The 16,355-nt window shown below is 35.7% G+C and overlaps 1 protein-coding gene across 1 annotated transcript; it reads right to left on the bottom strand.

Moving 5' to 3' along the window:
- Positions 1 to 1,877: 1,877 nt before the first annotated feature.
- LOC139141452 (organic cation transporter protein-like) lies at positions 1,878 to 15,630 on the bottom strand. Its single transcript, XM_070711064.1, has 10 exons — positions 15,551 to 15,630; positions 9,782 to 9,885; positions 8,422 to 8,576; positions 7,142 to 7,310; positions 6,093 to 6,246; positions 5,568 to 5,671; positions 4,843 to 5,063; positions 4,342 to 4,456; positions 3,801 to 4,010; positions 1,878 to 2,595 (listed from the first exon to the last, which is right to left on the bottom strand). The coding sequence occupies exons 2-10, from the start codon at positions 9,841 to 9,843 to the stop codon at positions 2,466 to 2,468; spliced, it is 1,320 nt and encodes a 439-aa protein (XP_070567165.1). The 5' UTR covers positions 9,844 to 9,885; positions 15,551 to 15,630; the 3' UTR covers positions 1,878 to 2,465.
- Positions 15,631 to 16,355: the final 725 nt, after the last annotated feature.

Here is a 16,355-nt window from a genome sequence, read left to right as displayed (position 1 = left end):
TTTTTGTCATATTATTTTCGTTTCTGTGTTTACACCAGCTTTGTTGTCTTCATTCTATTTTTGCTGTTATGTGTGATGACTTCTTGCCTATCATCTGTGATTGGTCCACTAAAGATACATTCATCCATAATAAGAAAGTTCAGTCTAAAATAAAAACTACACATTTTGTACATGCCTTTTAAACAGTAAACAAACATATTATATGCTTTGTCACTGTATAGCATTAAACACCAATAAAAATTACAAATAATGCCTTACACAAATGAATCCAATGATACATTATCAAGGAAAATAAATGATTTAGATGACTCACAATTATTAACTAGTTTCAAAATAAGCCTAAACGTTCTGTACAAAATGCAGTATATTTATGAAGTATTTTAACACATTCAGGTGCCCCAAAAATCTATTAAAATAGACATAGGATATTTTCCGTGTCTTCAAAAATAAATGTCCAAGTTAAGGACTTCAGTTCCTTTTTGATAGATTGCTAGTGCTAAAAATATACCAAAACCTAATTCATATTAGAAACTATTTATTTGGCAGCCATGTGGATTTATGCAAATTATAATAGTGCTTTTGTAAAAAATTGGACCTCCAAAAATGTTCTTTTATGCCACAGAAATATATTTTATCTTAAAAATCACTGAAATAGCTTGTTTTTATATGTTACGTAAGACTGAAAACGAAATTTGAAGGAACTTTGGCTGCCATATTGGATCTATGCAAATCACTGAAACGCCCATGTAAAACATTTTACCGAAAATATCGCTTGTCAATGCCAAAGAAATGTGCTGTGGCTTAAAAATCATAGAAATAGCTTGTTTATGACGTGATGTACGGGCGAAAATGTAATGTCGGTAACCGTATTGGATTTATGCAAATTATGAAAGTTCCTATGTTAAAAATGATATCACAAAAATGATTCCCTGTGCTAAATTAGTAACGTTAGACTTTAAAATCACTTGATTTAGCTTGTTAACCATGTGATATATGGTCAATAATTTTATATTGTCAGATGACTGGCAGCCATATTTGATTTTTGCATACATATTTCGTCAAAGTAGATTCGAGTAAAAGTATAGTACGTTGATAATGATACCTCTCTCAAGTGCATTCTGAATATAAATAAAAAGTCTGTTGCAGTTTGTGATGGGTTAGGTGCCAAAATGTTTAAGATTGACTGGACTAATTGTCGGGATAGCACTTTTGACTTTAGTTTTAGTTTGAGACGTCGTACAAGTGCTGTAGTTTCTGCATTACTGTCGCAACTTTGTAATTATCGTAGACACCTAACAGCATGAACGACGAATCAAATTCGGCCCATTGCGCCGTGCTGTCTTTTCTTTAGTTTTACTAGTAATTTTAGAGATGTGAACATAAAACATCGCGCACTATTCTCAATCGGAAACACATCGTGGTAGAATACACGATTGAGAGATATTTTCAATTAGTTTGTCCTTTGTTTTACTCTGCTCAAAATCAGATAGTTGATAAACTGATCCGACGCAAGTTTAGTAAACTCACCTGTAACTTTAGCGTCTGCAGATGGCAACAAATATGGACAGTAGAACAGAAATGATGTTGTACAGTTCGTTTCCGTGAGCCAAAATGTTGTAGTGACAACACAACGCCCAGTGTAAAGGTGAGAAGGATTGACGTTTTATGACCTACTTTAAATAGTCTAAATAAACAAAAGATAACACTATTTGCTTCAAGCCTTGTCTGCCTCATCCTGTTTCACTTTTAAGCCATGGATAACGAAGAACACAGGCACCATGTTGTTTATTGGATACCATAAAAATAAAACAATATGTGCAATAAGATGTTGGTAGGTAGGTAGGAAGGTAGGCAGGTATTTAAGTACGTGTGTAAGTATGTATGCACGCATGCATGCACGCATACATGCGTATTACATATTGTGTTTTTATTTTAAGACCGGTGGTGATGCGTTTTCATTTATGAGCTGTTATTATTCAAATAAAACACAAGTCTGAAATATTAAGGTGTTTGAAAATGCGAAAAATATTAATGTAGACCACGCAAACTCCTTATGAATTTAGTCTGATTTTTAATTTGTAGTAACTCATCAGATAAGATTCCTGTCGTTTCATGGTAATATTTTCAACGTGATCATATTTTTTAATGATTTGCTCCTGTTTTCACCATTTAAAAATACATTTACGGCCTACATGCAGATAACACAAACGACATCGGTACAAATACGTATAATCTGTTACTATCTCCACACTATACGGCACCGTTCTAAAAACAATGTAACCTTTCATTATTCTTACCAACATTCTTGAAATATAAAATAAAAAGCATGAGATCATATCTGATATATGTTAATTTCAACAACCAAAGTAACAGTGCTTACAAGTAATTGTAGGGTCCTATTCAAAATTGTTTACAAAGGCTTCAAGATAATTACAAAGCACACCAAAAGAAGATATTAAACTCCATCATATGGCATTGTCCAATCCATCCAAAACCGTTTCTTGCTCAACGATAAGATTAACATTTGAAGGAGATAACTCCAGTTGATGTTCGTCTTTGGTTTGTTCATCTCCACTCCCGCTTGGTTTGCGTTTTCTACAGAAATAGATATATTATATTTGTATTGATTCTCTCAGTTACTAGATGAAATTTGCAAGACGTCGCAAATACATGACTGCCTTATTTCATCTTTTAATCACAGTCTAGAATTTACAAGATAAGAAACTACATATTCAATTGCCAAATAGGAAGAATGCCTTGGATGAAACACAAACAGACTGTACCATCACAATTGAAGAGACCTTTCTAACTTTATTTATTGTCGATAGATAACATACTGTAAAGGGCGTATAGCTGTATCCTTTGATAATATTTTCATTGTTTTTTAACCAGCTATTATGTTTTATCAGTCTTTCTTAATCGTGTTGAAATATAAAGCAACGACCATGTCACTAAATTGCCTTGAGTAAGACTTTTTGATTTTATTGGTGACAAATAAACCTTAGTCTGGCCAAATACACTCTAATAGCGATAACAATATACATGACGCATATTTAATTCCTGTTCTCAAGTTTCAATATGTTTGAAGTAAAACATGACGCTATAAGTAGACAGTAAGACGATACTGGATACAGCGAATGTTACAACTGATTGAGTTTTACGCATTACTTTTATCACTAATTGGCCCAGCTTATTTTGATAATTATATCTTCAAGGCGTTTCATGATATCACTACCATAACAAATGTTAGAGGGATTACAAATTTTGACGTATTTTAGTACAAAGCTGATGTTGCTTGAAACCGGCGACTGCCACAACAATAATACGTTTAAAGCTGCATTTGCGAAAGGTCCAAAATGCACTAACAGTAACACCATACTAGCAAAATATTGTAAACCTTTTGGGATCGAATTCTCCTCACGTGATACACTCTTACTCAAATGCGCATTCATAGGGTAGTATAGCTATATTGTTTAGATCGATTTTATTTAAATATCACATACGTGTTCAATTTGGCATAGGTCAGGAACATTAAAGATCACCTATAAAAGAGCGATTAGTAGCAAGAAAACGAGTTCTTCGCTCGAGATACACTCTAACTCAGATGCGCATTCATAGGGGAGTATTGTCAAATTGTTTACATACGTTTTATCTAAATATCACATACGTGCTCAATTTGGCATAAGTCAGAAACATTAAAGAACACCTATAAAAGAACGATTAGTAGCAAGAAAACGAGCAGAAATCAGCGAACATGTAAGGACAACTGCATGTAAGTAAATTCCATAGCTATGATATACCTGCCAAAGTTCTCTCCTTCCATCATTGTTTCCGGAAGTTTCTGTCCCCGAGTTTCCGGCAGCGGTAGTATCAGAATTCCAGCGATGACAGAGAGTACGCCAAATATTAACAATGTTAGGGGTGCCCATACTGTCTGCAATTCGATAAACTGAGGAGACAGAATGCTACCTACATGACCAACCATGGCACACATACCAACACCACTAGACCTGGTTTAATACACACAGAATAAATATGATAATGACAACAATAACAATATTTAGTTCTGATTATTTGCATCATTAACAACAGCAACAACAACGTCACAATCCTCCTCCTCCTCCTTCCTTGTCATTCTCATCATCATCATCAGCGTCATCAGCATCATCAGCATCAGCAGTAAAAACAATCTCAAAATATAAGCACTGATACGTGAGTATTCATCCAGTCCACGTCTAAACCTCAAAAGGTACCGGCATGAGTAATCTTTTGAATCGTAGGGTTACATTTACAACAGAAAAGAGTTTCACTTCTAAGAAATCCAATATTTTCAATCCAGACCTGAGTGGAGTAGGGTACAACTCATTGGCGTACACGCTTATGGTATTGTAGGCCATCAAGATACTCATTTTACCAAGCATGAGAATCAATATTCCAGCCCAGATCACGTTTCCACCTGACGGAAAAAGAGATAAATTATTAACCGAAAATTTACGCTAACCATTATAGATTGATATAGGCTTGTGGCATGTATCATCCTTGTTATTCATTGTCGCGTGAATTGAAATGAGAGTATGAAAACACATTTTTTCTACTTGCTCCGCTGTGACTCTAAATTCCAAAGGAGCATAGTTACAGTAATTACATGTCCTTGTTAACTCTGAAAGATCTATAATGTAAAAACGAATCTATCTTAGCTATAGAGGTAACCAATCTATATTTCCTTTTGTGTTTGATCATTAATGCACAGACGTGAAAAAAGTTGCTCGTCCATTATGTCGTTAATTACACCGGACATTCGACAAAAAGGGTCTTGGAATCGCTATAGCTGCTTTTCCTTACACGAGGGCATGAATGGTGTCACAAGACAGGCGCAACCACCGAATGTCATCATAACGACCATTGATCGGCGTCTTCCAAGTCTTGGCGATTCAACGAAGAAGAAAGTCAAGACAGCTGCGGGGATTTCCACAGCAGCGGATATAGCAGCACTGATGTAATCATTTCCTCCAAGATTTGACGTATTCAGGGATATCCCTGTGTAAACCAATGCATGTACGAACCTTAAAATATCAATGCAAAAACAAATACAAACCGGATAAGACACCAATGTTTCATTGCCTTTCATGTATCAATCAGAGGGGCAATTACCTTTGGTCATACCGAGAAGCTACTCAAATCAAATGATATTTAGGCCGTTGACAATAGACATCATCAAAACAACCACCAATGGCAACCTAACTTTTAAACTCAAATGAGGAAGTTTAAGATATTGTAGATATATATCATAAATGAACTGTAGTTCTGAATTCAAAAAGCCAATTTTATGAGCTCAGATACCAACGTTTTTTTTCTGGTGATCAATGTGTTTATGATTCACAAGTGGCCTAGCTGCACGTGTATCAGGTGTCGCCAGTCTTTGGAAATGAAACACGTAGAAGGGAAGTGCAGCAAACACTGATTACTAGAAACTAGATTACTAGATACTAGAAATGTTATAATTCTTCTGTTTGGCACCTTACTCTAGAATGAGCTCTGTTCTGCTGTGAACTTTATTCGTTTCTTACCAGATAAAGCAGAGGATTAAGTGCATTGTCCTCATCGACGGTAACCGAAATAAATCCAAAACCCCGTTTTGACTTAAGTCATCAGCATCACCATTGGAGTGAACCTGGTTTAAAATCATAACAAGATAGCTGACAATATATTTGCATAAAAGCAACTTCAAGTTTAGATCAGTTTGCCCACTATGGCTGGTTATGGGGCCCTCCGTAGCTTTATGAAGCGATTGAATCGTTTGAATATATTTTGGCATGTTAAACTAATTGTTGGGCAGTTCACTGCATTACACAAAATTATATTGTGCATGTCTTATGAAAGTGTATCCTTTGTTTCTGTTTTCGTGAACCTAAATCCGTCAAGTGCAAGAACATCTGGTATAATACAGTATAGAACGTGAATATAGTTTTTTTAAAACATATTCTTTTCGAATTTTTAAAAGCCTAGAACGTGAATATAGTTTTTTTAAAACATATTCTTTTCGAATTTTTGCATGTTTCTGCTTAAGATATTAAAGTAAAGTATGTGATCACCTTGTCAACATTTTGTTTTCGGGGATTCCACGACTGGTCACTTATCTTTTCCGGAAGTTCAACGCCATTGACTCTACCCATATTCCGTATGATTTCTTCCGCTTCTTCCATTTTGCCAACGGAAATGAGCCATCGGGGTGATTCTGGAAGAAGCCTGTCAAGACATTTGTTACTTAGGCACGAGGAATAAAACCAAAAACCAATGCATTTTACTTGAGAACGGATACGAGACAAAAGAGATGCTAACAGGGAAAACAAAGTTGTCGATCTTATTTGTCATGTGCTGCCTATTTGAAGATTTCAATGCTCGTTTTTAGCTCACGTGTTCGCACACGTGGGCTAATATAGCAGCGATATCCGTCTGTCTGTGTGTCTGTCTTTGAGTGCGATATCTCCAGAACGGCTTATCGGATCTGAATAAAATTTAATACATGGATTTAGTTTGAAATGGCAAGAATTGAATAGTTTTTACACAGAAGCAATATACTGAAACATTTGAGCATTTTCAGTTCATATCTGGTCTACCGTAGCCTACTGGCTTCATTTGGTCTCTCATATTAACACGTCATTTGTAGTGCAGAAATTTTAACAACTTTATTTGCAAACGAGTCCTGTCCCTTGTCAAGAACAACATAAGGTGTTATTTATTAATTAAGTATTGCTCCGGAAATGCGCGGGGCGCGAAATTATAAATATATATATATATATATATATATATATATATATATATATATATATATATATATATATATATATATATATATATATATATCCTGAATTATTAATTATTTAATGTTGTTTTCCAGTATTCTTTTGTCTATTAATGGCAGTATCTTTTTCGTCCCCCGACCTATAATATTATCGTACTTTCTAGTATTCGCCGTCAATACAGCATTTCAGCACTGACGTCTACAGAACCTTGCCATGATCTCATTTGTCGACAATGTGTTATGAGACAAAGGGAAATACTTACTGTTTATGAACTAAAATGATTAAAATATCATCAAACCGTATAGCTACTTTATAATTAACGATAAACTTATTCTTACCACCAGTAGGTAAACAACAGAATAGCCGGAAGAGAGACGATCAATTGAAGAAGCCACCATTCGCGGATGAAATATGCTAAAAGTACCATCAAGAGGTAACCCACTCCAAACGATGCAGCGTTGATCATTCCGACAAGTACTCGCTTAGAAGGTCCAACTAGTTCTGTCACTGCAGAATGGATGGTATTCAAATGATGATATGCTCACAAAGAATTCTGTCAGTGTAGTGAGATAGACATGTTTTTCTGTGTATTCGCTACCACTGTTCACCAAGGGATTCACATATTAATTCATGTATACCAAAGTATGCTGATGTTCTCGTGGAAAAGACAGTGCTTGATATAAAAAAGAGCGTTATAGATGGTAACACAAAGTACTTCAAGTACAAAGTACAAATATTTGTTATTTAAGTTTCATTCATCCCTGACGAATCTGAAGATTGCGAAATGCATGGAACTTTAGTAAAATACATCATCATTTTGTAACTGAAATAATTTGTGTGCCTTAAAGGCCTGCGTTGGTGCCAGACTGTCTCATCAGAAAATTTACCAACAATATTGCAATTTCATTGGGAAATAAAACGCTATCACACCTCCATAAACCTCTTACAGACTAGAAAAAGGCGATCGCAGGGATCGCCAAAAAGGTGATGAAGCACCAATGATAAAAGTGGATTTGACTAAATAAACATTATACTGTAATCTGGATTCGAAAGAAATGTCTAGCCTACAGAAAAGTACGTATCTGATAAGCTATGGAACGTATCTTGGTGATACCGGGCGATGGAAAAAGGTATGAGTGAGAACAAGCATACAGAGATATGTACACTTGTATCGCTCTCTTTAGATGTACCGTAAGGAGCTGAAACATCGTACGCAATCAATACATCACAGTTTGGACAAAATAACCAGTGTCAGGGTACTTCTCCACTTTTTTCCATTTATTAATCCGTTGCACAATCCACTGGGGATCTCCTGCCCTGCGAAACTATTTTCAACCAGACCCAAAGTACCGGAAAATGTATCGAAAGTTAAAGTGCTTGAAGAAACGCTGCAGTAAATATGACTCTACGATTCTTTACCATTAGGTCGTTTTGGAAGGGAGGTATTGTATAATTTAACAAGAAAATGCAAGTTTAAAGAAATGTTCTGTCAAAGTAAATGTTTTAAGAGCTTTTTTATCTTGGCATTTAACGGTCCTAATATGGTAAATTTGAATAATAATGATAGCATATAAGGAATAGTATTATAGTGTAATAAAGATCAACAAATCACACTTACCATAAACAAAGCAACCTAGCCACACGCCTGCACCCCAAAAACCAACCAGAAATCGCAACACACAAAAGACGATGTAATTCGGTGAAAATGAAGCAATGACTTCACATATTGAAAAGATTATACCACATGCAACTATTAGTGTCCTCCTACCAAATCTGTAATTATGAAAAGCGATGTACCTACTTTTATATGTTTTCCTGTTGAGGGCATAACAGTGAGCAAGTACAAAAAGGGTCCTGATCAATGCGCCCTTTGTTGGTAGCTGACAGTCGTTTAGAGGGCGCTACAACCCTACCCCACAAAATCGCATTTTTTCTACATGTTACTATGAACGGGTTCAGTACCTGTCAAAGTACTATTTAAGAGTACTAGTAATGTGAATACTATTATTGCTGGAAGGAACCTCTGTCACATTTTACAAGAAACAACAGAAAACGTTACTACCAAGACGGCCAAGTAATCGCTTTATTTGTTCGAGGCAATAACTTTAGATAATCATCAAATGTTCTAGAGTACACATCAAGGAAGTGTCGCAGTGAAAATAAAGTACCAAGTATAAGACGTCCAAATCATTGTGAATTAATAAAACAATACACAAGAGTCTAAAGGCATAGGGATGAGATTGTAACATTTCAGTGTATCTTAGGATCAAGCTTAGGAAGTTTAGATTGCAACGACCTGAGGGTTGGCAAGAATAGATGTCTCAGCGTGTAGAAACAAAATTTATGCAACTGTCACAAGTGAATAAATGTTAGAATTTCGTGCAAGTCACGATATTTTCCCGCAAAAATCACATATTCATAATATTAGATATTTTAACGACTAGACGAAAACGTATTCAAACCGAATTTCTATTAATTTTTAAATAGCAATTTTGCTCGTAGAACAACCACTATATCAAACTTATTAAATTTGCAATATTTTTTTTCTTAAACCGAAAACATCAAGCATTTCTAAATTTCATAGATAGTTTTAGATGTTAATTAGCTATATCAAATATTTTTACAGATATGGTGTATGTTATGTTGATTGATAGATACGCTTTCACAATATTCAGAAAAAAACCCTAAAAATCATAAAATTTTGAGTTTAGAAGTTGAAATTTTTCCTCTCTTTAAATGTATGAATTATGGCAGGAAAACATCTGTCACTATTTGTCATGTTCAATCTTGAATAATAAATTCATAAAACGAATGAGTCGACCAAATTTCAGTCAAATCTGACTACAAAATACAATTTCGCTTAATTCAGGTGTGTTTGCTACAGTGGCCTATGCTTTAATATACTTGCGTAACATGTCAGTTGGCATCGTAACAAAATGCGAAACATACAATACATAATGTTCTTGTAGCTGTCTTACCTGTCAACGACTATCCCAATCACGACATTCCCAAGGAGGATGCCGACAAGATACAGTGACATCGCAACTGAGACAAAGGTAGCATTATCACATACCAAGTCAAACTGAAAAAGATATATTACCAAGTTCAAACTTCACCTTTTAAAAATAAAAATCAAATTTTTTTTTTCAGCGGCACTGTATAATGGACAATGTAAAACTGTACCGAAAGAAGGTAATAATTTTGAATATTTTTACAATAGAGGGGTGGTGTTACCGAACGATTGTAATCGCTCATCGAAGCGTGCAAAAATACTTAGGCTTCAAAGCACGCCCCGATAAAGTATGATGTAAGGTTGCATAATCAAAAAGTATATATATATATACATATATATATGTTCGACTGTGGTTTTTCAGGTTTCACAGCTAGCTACTCCCATTGTCTTTATTCAAATTCCAACACTAGCGCCCTCCCAGCCACACTATAAATACACATTCAAACATTCTCCCAATTGCCACTGAACATCTGAGCCATTCAGATAGGTAAGAAACAACTCCTGTATTTTCACCATACTGTCACTTAGTATTTTCTCCGACATGTAACTTTTGTACGTTAAATATCACTGTGACTTACTCCGTGTTGAAACTTTTTGATCTGTAGCACCCGAGGAAGTCCTACTTTTAGGACGAAACGTTGTGCTGTTATAATAAACTATTTGAACCAGAAGATTGGTACGTGTGTAATATCCTACAAACGAGTATATATATATATATATATATATATATATATATATATATATATATATATATATATATATATATATATATATATATATATATTTATCACATGAACTGGCCCGTATCTCCTTCATCACACAAAGAGTTCCGTAAAATTCTCGCTCGGAAACAAACCTGCAGCGTAAGGAATGTGGAATCCGATGTATTTCGAAAGTTGACTCAGACAACACTCACTACAGAACAGAGTTTCCGTCAAGTAATGAAAATTGAAGGTACCAACGGGCGAGATATGTGTCACTGCAAACACCAAAGTCCATCTGACGTAAACATTGACGACCGGATCGGGATAACCGAGTTGACACTGGCGGAGACCGGTGACGGCAGCGTTGTGGCCATATAAAAACATGAAATGTGGCCTACTATGTGTGTCATCGATCTGAATCTTTCGCGCTCGCCAAGGTCAAAAACTTGTGAGATTTTTTCAAAAGCCACGGCATCTCTAAGAATGAGAATTACTGTTTCGACCGTGTCGTTGCATTTTACTTCATAAATCTATTCGTAAATATTCTAAATGACTATGGCTATCCGTCGTTAGCGCGGCGAAAGCTATGTCCGCCGGTAGACGAATTGCCTAGCATCGACAACGCGAGACAATGATTGACACGCTCACGTGACCGAATCCGTATGTCTGATTGGTACAGATACCGTTCGATGAATCAAAATTTAAACTTAATGGGATTTATGAATGAAAGTATCTCCTGGATGACAGGCCGCTTTACCCGTTAAATGAAAGTAATCCGCGTAAATAAAACATAAATCGCGACGAAATTCATGCACTTTGTTACAATAATTTTGATCCACCTACGTCAAAAGAAAAATAAGAAGACTGCCCATGTGATAAATATATAATCCTTTGGTATTTTTCTCTGTTTGACGTCATCGTACACTCGTGTTTTTCGCGGAGCCGCAAAACTTCTCGCCTTCGGCACGAAGTTGTACGGCTCCGCGAACAACACTCGTATACGATGACGTCAAATAGAGAAAAATACCATGGGAAATAATATATATATATATATATATATATATATATATATATATATATATATATATATATATATATATATATATATATATATACATATATCAGAAGTCATTTTGAAAACAAAAAAAGACAAAGTATATCCATCATTAACCTTTATTGAAGGTAAGATTATGTGTAACTGTATGACTGGTATGAAAAATGAAAAAAATAACTGTCCGTGATTTTTTTTATTTGAATTAGTAAGATTTCGGATATTTTCTTTTGCTATAATGAAAATGTTAGGAAGACATGTTTTATCACATATGTCATGATTTTGCGAACAAGCTTTAACGTCAGACTAGTAAAGGTACGAAGTTTCGGATAATCGATAGATTATTGATATATGACTGTGTCAAGAGCTCGTTTTAAGATTTAAAGACAAGTATTGAACTCTTCAAATCAATGAACTATCCGCAGAAAATTAAGCTCATAACCCCATTAAAGTATATATTTTCTGAAAGTAAATGCTAGGTTTTGTATTACTAGACAACTATTTACACAATGACAATGACAGTCAATTTTAATAACCTCTTTAAAAACGGAGGTTTTGCCTATCCCAACACTAATGCTGAAATATATCCGGTGGAAATTAACATGATGAAAAGGTGTCATGTCGATCTTCCAAAATATGTCTGCGATTATTGTTTTAGGCTCCAGAACGTTGTTTATGATTCTACAATTATCTGACTTGGAACTAATCCTTAGTCTTACACCTTTCAGAGTATGTAACATAAAAAGTAGGACAGATTTTAAAAAATCCCAGACACAGTTTGAAAGAGGAACACGATACCAATTTATCAAGCTAATTTTGACCGGAAATACATCAACGTTAGTGCAGGAAAATAAAAAACCTATGTCATGTGCTCATATGTTTACTTGCAAAAATGTTCTGCAAATCTCCCGACATGATTGACCGAAATTCCTCACCTGTTGCTGCACGGTTGATTTATATTGTGACGTATCATAATCGTAGCCATTGTCACATTTGACCTTTGACGAGTTACTGATGTCAGCCGGCAGAGAAATGTTATCATAATTTACATTATAGCGGTAACACTGGCTGTATGTCTCCACCATGTTACAGCCATCATAGACCGTCTCCTTTGGTATGGTCAGATTTTTCATAATCCCTGTGCATGCACTTATTGACAAGTTACTACACCATTCCGTGCTCGGTTCGGGCAGCTTACACCACGAGGAAGTCTCGGCCATGATGAAAACGATGGAGAACATATTCATGCCCAACGGAATAACAGCAAGGAAGATAAAAAACGAACATCGTTGCTGGTAGGTTCCAAACTCTCCAAGCAAATGAATTAAGACGTCATCGAAGTGCAACATGCTGAACTGGGAATGGATAAAACTAGTATAGCCAATGCTACAAATTTTGCAGCCCATTATTATGAAACAAAAACATGCTAATACCCCCTTTCGGTTTATTTACTTTTCTCATCATTAAACAGTGGTTTAAGATTAGCCCATTTTTAGTGATGCATATGATTATAATTTATTAGATTAACAGTAAATTGACAAGGATGTGTCTCAGAATTGCACTCGGGGAGTATATTCAACATTCACAAATACTATTAAGGTCCTTTGCTTTGACAGAGCTATGAATACTATAACGGTTTTGACAGTATTAAGAAAATCGACAGAGATTGTCAACGATCGCAAAGCTTTTGTACATTTTAGCACACTTAACATTTTGAAGGATTTTATTATAATATAAAATGAAATATGTATTCAAATAAGCGGTCGGAGACTATAAATTGAATTTTTGCGCGGTAGGGTGGCAGGGATTTAATTTTGATGGAAGAGGTAAAAATTTTATGTCTTCCTCTTTCCATATGAAGATTGCTATACGGTATTAAGCCAATTGCAAATTAGGAATCATGTTTCGGGCAGAATGCGCTTTTCTTAGAAAATTCGTACGCAAAATTCGACTTGGGTTCAAAAATGTTCTCGGAGAGATCTACAAATACACAAATCAAAATTCCGTGTGTGTTCACAGTTTGCTTTTGAAAGTTCAAAGTTCGCGGATTATCTGATGTCGAATGGTAGAGCGTTTGATAGTTCAGGTGCGGCGTATGAAAATACACGGCCAACATAGGTGATGGTTTGATGCTCTCTTACCTCGGATTTAATCTGTTATTCGTCCAAATATGGTAATGAGATACATCGAATCAGAAGGGGAAGGATTCATTACACACTCAACCATTTAGGGAGGATTGTCATTCGAAAGGGAAAGTTTATTTCTAAGTTGAAAGCGTTCTCAGAATGGTATGTGTATCTTGTACAGAGCCAGAAGAACAAGCACTGACTCTGTTCATAAAGGTTATTGCTACACATGGAAATAATGGTAGCCGCTGTCAACATTTAACGGCAGGTTTATGCAATGTATTTGATTTTCGGTGCTGTAATCATCATTTCATCATTTGGAAATGTTATCTCGACCAACAATACTTTCGTTCTTTCGTATTAAGGATTATTACATGTGTACCACAAACTACTGATCAGTTGGCAGCGAAATAAACGCAACAGAGCGCCCTCCGAAGTCATGACCTTTTGCTATCTACAAGTGCTGCCAAGAGTCAAGGCAACTATTCCTAGCTTCCGTGATTTATTTATATATGTATGAGCGTGCGTATTGAAGAGACGCTTGCTGGTCGTGGCGTATTCCTTGCTGTTTAAGATGGGGGTAAAGCAGAAACCGTACTTGCAGATGTTGTGCATAATGTATATTCTGTGTTGGTGCGTTAAGATTTAGATCTATTTTACTAGATTCAGGTCGTTCGTTTGAAGTGTTCCCTTAGGCTATTACAATCCAAAAGGTTATCTTTCTATGGCTCAGTACATGTTTGAGTAAACGCTAAGAGGAGTACTTATAGCGACTGTGTAAACACAATGAGCATTTTTATTTTAAGAGTCATTTGCTTAGTAAGAAACTTTCTTCCATTTGGTGTTGAACGTTATGAAAGACGAAACAGACAGTTGAATAGTTTTAGTTGAAGCTTTTCAGCGAGACAAGAAGTGTCGGAGTTTCTCTCTTTGACCTTGTCGTCGTTGTCAGAAGTCGAAAATGGCTAGACTGTGTGCTCCCATACTAAGATTTAGATGAACTCTTTTACTAGATGCAGGTCGTTAGTTTCACGTGTTCCCTTAGGCTAGTACTTTCGAAGAGGTTATATTTCTATGGCTCAGAACATGTTTGAGTAAACGCTAAGAGGAGTACTTATAGCGACTGTGTAAACACAATGAGCATTTTTATTTTAAGAGTCATTTGCTTAGTAAGAAACTTTCTTCCATTTGGTGTTGAACGTTATGAAAGACGAAACAGACAGTTGAATAGTTTTAGTTGAAGCTTTTCAGCGAGACAAGAAGTGTCGGAGTTTCTCTCTTTGACCTTGTCGTCGTTGTCAGAAGTCGAAAATGGCTAGACTGTGTGCTCCCATACTAAAATGCTGATGCTGTATAGCATAAAATCTTATTGCCTTAAAATTTATGGCGCATTGTTGTCTGTGTACACCAGACACCTCTATGTGCGGCCTGTCCCCTGTTCGTGCTACTTTCTGACTACACAACATATTCAGAACTCAGCGAATGACTGCATGTTATGTTTGTCCTCCATTATCAGGATACCACTTTTGGCTTTATTGTTAGTTTGAGTCTGTAGTCATAATTTTCGCATCTTATAGTAGACCTATTGACGTCGTACACGTGCTGTAGTTTCTGTATTGCTCTCTGTATTGTTATCGTAGACGCCTAACAGCATGAACGACAAATCAAACTCGGACCATTGCGTCATGCTGTAGAGGTGTAAACATAAAACATCGAGCTCTACTCTCAATCGGAAACACATCGTGATAGAGTACAAGATTGAGGGATATTTTTCATTTAGTTTGCCCTGTTTTTCACTCTGCTCAAGATCAGACAATTGATAAACTGATCCGATGCTGGGTTACTTTACTCACCTGTAACTCTAGCGACTGCAGATGGCAGCAAATATGGACAGTAGAACAGAAATGATGTTGTACAGTTCGTTTCCGTTGTGCCAAATATTATTCAGACAACACAATGACCAGGGTAAAGGTTAAGTCGGGTTTCGTGAAAAAGTTACAGTGTGACGTTTTATGACCTACTGTAAACGGTCTAATTGACCAAAAGATAAAACTATTTGCTTCAAGCCTCGTTTACCTCACTATATTTCACTTTTGACCCATGAATAGCGAAGGACACAGGTACCATATTGTTTACGAGATACAATACAAATGTAACAACATTTGCTTTAAGATGTGGGCGGGTTGGTAGGTAGGTATGTAGGCATGCATTTAAATTCTTGCGTAAGTATGTGCGCATGGATGAAAACATCACATTGTATGCGTATTATATTTTGTGTTTTTCCTTAGAATGGAGATGCGTTTTTATTGAAGCGCTTTTGTTATTCAAATAAAACACTAGTCCGAAATACTATGCAAAGGTGTTTGAGACTTTAGTTTGATTTTTAATACTTAGTAACTTTAATGTATGATTTCGTATCATTTCATTGTTATATTTTCAACGTGTTCACATAATTTCAATAATGTGCCCCCGTTTTCACCATTTAAAAATAAATTTATGGCTTACTCAAACATGATTGGTACAATTGCGTATAATTTGTTACTCTCTCCACACTATGCGGCACCGTTCCTAAACAATGTAACCTTTCATTGTTCTTACCAACATTCTTACAATATAAAATATAAAACATGAGATCATATCTGATATATGTCAATTTCA

This window comes from Ptychodera flava, chromosome 10 (assembly GCF_041260155.1).
Source record: "Ptychodera flava strain L36383 chromosome 10, AS_Pfla_20210202, whole genome shotgun sequence".
Taxonomy (NCBI): Eukaryota; Metazoa; Hemichordata; class Enteropneusta; family Ptychoderidae; genus Ptychodera; species Ptychodera flava.
This window is presented reverse-complemented; position numbering and strand designations above follow the sequence as displayed.

Excerpts from the sequence above, each read along its gene's own strand:
- LOC139141452 (XM_070711064.1), bottom strand. The coding sequence starts at position 9,843 with ATGTCACTGTATCTTGTCGGCATCCTCCTTGGGAATGTCGTGATTGGG. Across the intron at positions 4,011-4,341 it reads TTGTACCCTACTCCACTCAG|GTCTAGTGGTGTTGGTATGT; the intron begins GTCTGGATTGAA and ends GTATTAAACCAG. Across the intron at positions 2,596-3,800 it reads GAAGGAGAGAACTTTGGCAG|AAAACGCAAACCAAGCGGGA; the intron begins GTATATCATAGC and ends CTATTTCTGTAG.